The 3,450-nt window shown below is 33.3% G+C and overlaps 1 protein-coding gene across 1 annotated transcript; it reads left to right on the plus strand.

The window, feature by feature from the left end:
* The first annotated feature begins 1,874 nt into the window (after positions 1-1,874).
* LOC105119681 (uncharacterized) lies at positions 1,875-2,243 on the plus strand. Its single transcript, XM_011017849.1, has one exon. It carries the CDS (start codon positions 1,875-1,877, stop codon positions 2,241-2,243), a length of 369 nt encoding a protein of 122 aa, XP_011016151.1.
* Positions 2,244-3,450: the final 1,207 nt, after the last annotated feature.

Raw genomic sequence — 3,450 nt, forward strand, 5'->3', positions numbered from 1 at the left:
TTTATATGGCTAGAATGACATGGCGGTCTGAAGGGATTTCAAACTGCAATACATCCTGGAGGATATATAGCCGTAATATATTGAACACATGATGTATAAGCGGTTCACACGATGCTCACAATCCAGTGTCGACAACGAAACCAATAAATTCATGGTTCGGTGACCACGTACATTGGCAGCTCCCTTTCATTTGCTGCACATGCAAAATGAATGGTAAGATTAATTTAAATGAAATATATCAATAATTAATTTGTTGTTACTTCATTAAATTTTTTTCTTACAGGCTACGTCTTTTGGATATGAGTCAAGTCCAATGGAGTTGTTTCTAGAGTCGCACGTGTATAGTGAAGACTACCAAAGATGGTCAACAATTTGTTGACAACTGCGCTAAGCACTTTATGGTATGTTCGTTCAACCATTTTATTTTGTAAGTTATTATTTTTCTTAAATTGAATATTATGATTTCTTTTTTTAATTTTTAGAAGACCTATAATATCTGGTTGATAGAGAGATATGAGGACAATCCTTTGATCAATCTGGATTTGTGAATGGAGGTAGGATCGCCTGGTGGACCTGATAAAAATCAGGTGTACAGGCTCTCTAACATTATGGCTGAGAACTTATGGGCGACCCATAATGCCTCAATTGTTAAGAGCTACCAATCAATATTGAGCACCCAATCTAAGAAGATCATGGCCTTGCAGCAACACATGGCTCATCTCACTGAAACATACAAGCAACTCTCGGCGAATTATGAACAACTCCGTCAAATGGTCATGAAAATTACATCATAAATGGATGATATATGTGCGCCTCCTTTTTGGCCATTTCATCTCGGGAACGACTAGCCTCCACCACCTCTTCCTCCTACTCCCGCTCCACTATTGTTTTAGTTGAATTTTTTTTGGAAACATATTAAATTTGTAATGAATATTTGGATTAATAATATTTAAATTCATTTTTATATTTTTGATGTTTAATGCAATTTTATTTGCATGATAGTTTTTTTTACTATTTACTTATATAATTTTATATTATTTATTCAAAATATTTTTTTAAAAAAATTTAATAAATATTATTGACAGATGTACATGTGGAATTTCACCATCAGTATTTTACAGAGAGTTGAAAAATATTTACTGGAAATGCCACAATCACCACGTCTTCACAAACAGAAACATTCCATCGTCATTTCACCAAGAGTTAAAAAATATTTACTTTACATGTCATTATCACTAATAAAATATTTTTATTGGTATATTTCCAACTAGAAATTTTTTTTGCCGGCATTTTTTATTTGTAAAACTAGTGGTATTTTTTTCTGACAAAATTAGTAACAAAATATGAAATTGATGATGAAAGGTATAGCAATAGACTCATTTTGTTAGGGATTTAGTTGGTAAAATATTTATCAATGAAGTGGTGATCTCATACTAATAAATTTAATCCATCAATAAAATTGTTAAATGTTACAGTGATATCTGAAAGGATAAAAATATAAATTTAATTTCTAAAAAACACACTTATTGAAAATTGCAGCCACTAACTCTGAATAAGACTATTATCTGTTAAAAGGATACGAGAATACCAGGGTAAAGAAAAAAGAAAAATCTGCAGTCAATCTACAAAGTTATCAAGTCTACCGCTCGAGCTTTGTACATCTATCGCGCTATATCGCACGATAACGCCAGAATGTTTTTCTTCAACCGAAACTCTTTTCTTGAGCCCACTTTAATGTGGATCCCCCGGCCCTATTATGGATAACGACATAAAGTTATACATTGCCTCCTTGATCGCTATAAATAATTCCAAATAATTTGGCCAATAAAACTTCTTATTTTCTTTTATATCTCAGCCCTACTGATTTACTAGAAATGGAGAAGGTGGCAATGGAAAAATCAGTGTCCAAGAGTGATGCAACAAATAATCGAATGGAATTTCCTAGGAAAAGCCTAGAGAACTTCCCCATCCCTGCTGGTCAAAATTATTTCAATTTTGTTGCCATGGACACGCTAGGCCAGCGATGGGGATTCAAGGTCTCCATTCGCAACGTGGGAAGATATAAAAAACCTTGGATGTCTGGCCAATGGAGGAGGTATGCTCGAGAGAAAGGGTTGAAGAAAGGAGATAGAGTTAAGTTGATAATGCATGTGGAGGGAAATGCTGTCAGGAGTTATCGTATCATGGCTGAAAGAAAGCTGACGATGCGCATCTGGATACCGGTTGAAGATTTTGCGAGATAGAGATGGAACTACCTAAGGTGAGCTAAATGTGTGGTTAATTTCTAATAAAAAATGCTTCTTGAAATGTTGCCCCTTTCTTTCTTGGTGTTTAGTCTTGGTATTAAGTTAAAAAGCCTAGTGGCTTTGCACCTTGTATCCTTTGTAGTTGTTTGCACCATTAATCACTAGTTCCTGTGCTTATAGTGTTGATTTACCAGTATACGGTGAGTTCTTGTGTTTTAATATCCGTTTTTTCTTTTATATGAAAAGGGCATGCTACCATGAGTTTTTTAGCTTGTAATTCCATCTTTGTATAAAATATTTTGGTGGTTTTTTTTTTCAATTTCTTATAAGCATTGGAAGATTGTTAAAAATTATAAGAGAAGCTCTAATAGACCAAGACATTAAGCTAAACTTTAATCTAATCATTCCAAATTAAAGCAAACTTGAACGGCAATGGATAGAATCCACATCCCAAACCTCGAAGGATGCGCTCAACCTGCTTTCTTCTTCCATTTCTATTCTTTAGTGGATCTTGCACACGAATGGTTGCGCTAAAGAGAACCTTCTTCTGACAGATTTAGCTTACCTATGACATGTTAATATTTAGCCATCAATTTAATAGCTGAAACTATGTTTAATTCAACTCATATACTACTGATCTTTTAATGATTACTTATTTATCTAATTTGAGATTAGTAGTTTTGACAAGGCATCAATCTAATTTCAATAATTCCATCGCAGTAAAACTCACAATTTACATCAAATTGATGTTCTTTACCTGCGAGAAAAAAGAAAGAACATATCTGTGTATTAATGTTCTGAACATTTCATTTGCTTTGGCATTTAATTGGCATGTGTCTTTCACTTTGTCAAAGGAACATATCCTGTGAATCATGGTGGACCTTTGAGATGTTCATTCCTCTCTCTCTTCGGTTGTCCTCGATCTCTTATCTCCCTTTTTCTTTTTCTTTTTAATAAAAAGCCAAAAGCCAAAAGCCGGTTAGATTTTATATCAAATCACATTCACGTGAATTTTAACCTAAGTTTATAACTGTGGGTTACATAAAATGTTACTTAATTTTATTTTTATTTTTATAAATTTTGATAACCACCGAGAAAATATCATTAAATATATATATGCCGAATAAATTAAACGGACCCTAAGAGTTGGGGAAGTGATTTTTTTTTCTTATAAATAAAAATTAGAAGATGCAAGAATCATCCT

The sequence above is a fragment of the Populus euphratica genome, unplaced genomic scaffold, assembly GCF_000495115.2.
Source record: "Populus euphratica unplaced genomic scaffold, PopEup_1.0 scaffold3383.1, whole genome shotgun sequence".
NCBI classification, from domain to species: Eukaryota; Viridiplantae; Streptophyta; class Magnoliopsida; order Malpighiales; family Salicaceae; genus Populus; species Populus euphratica.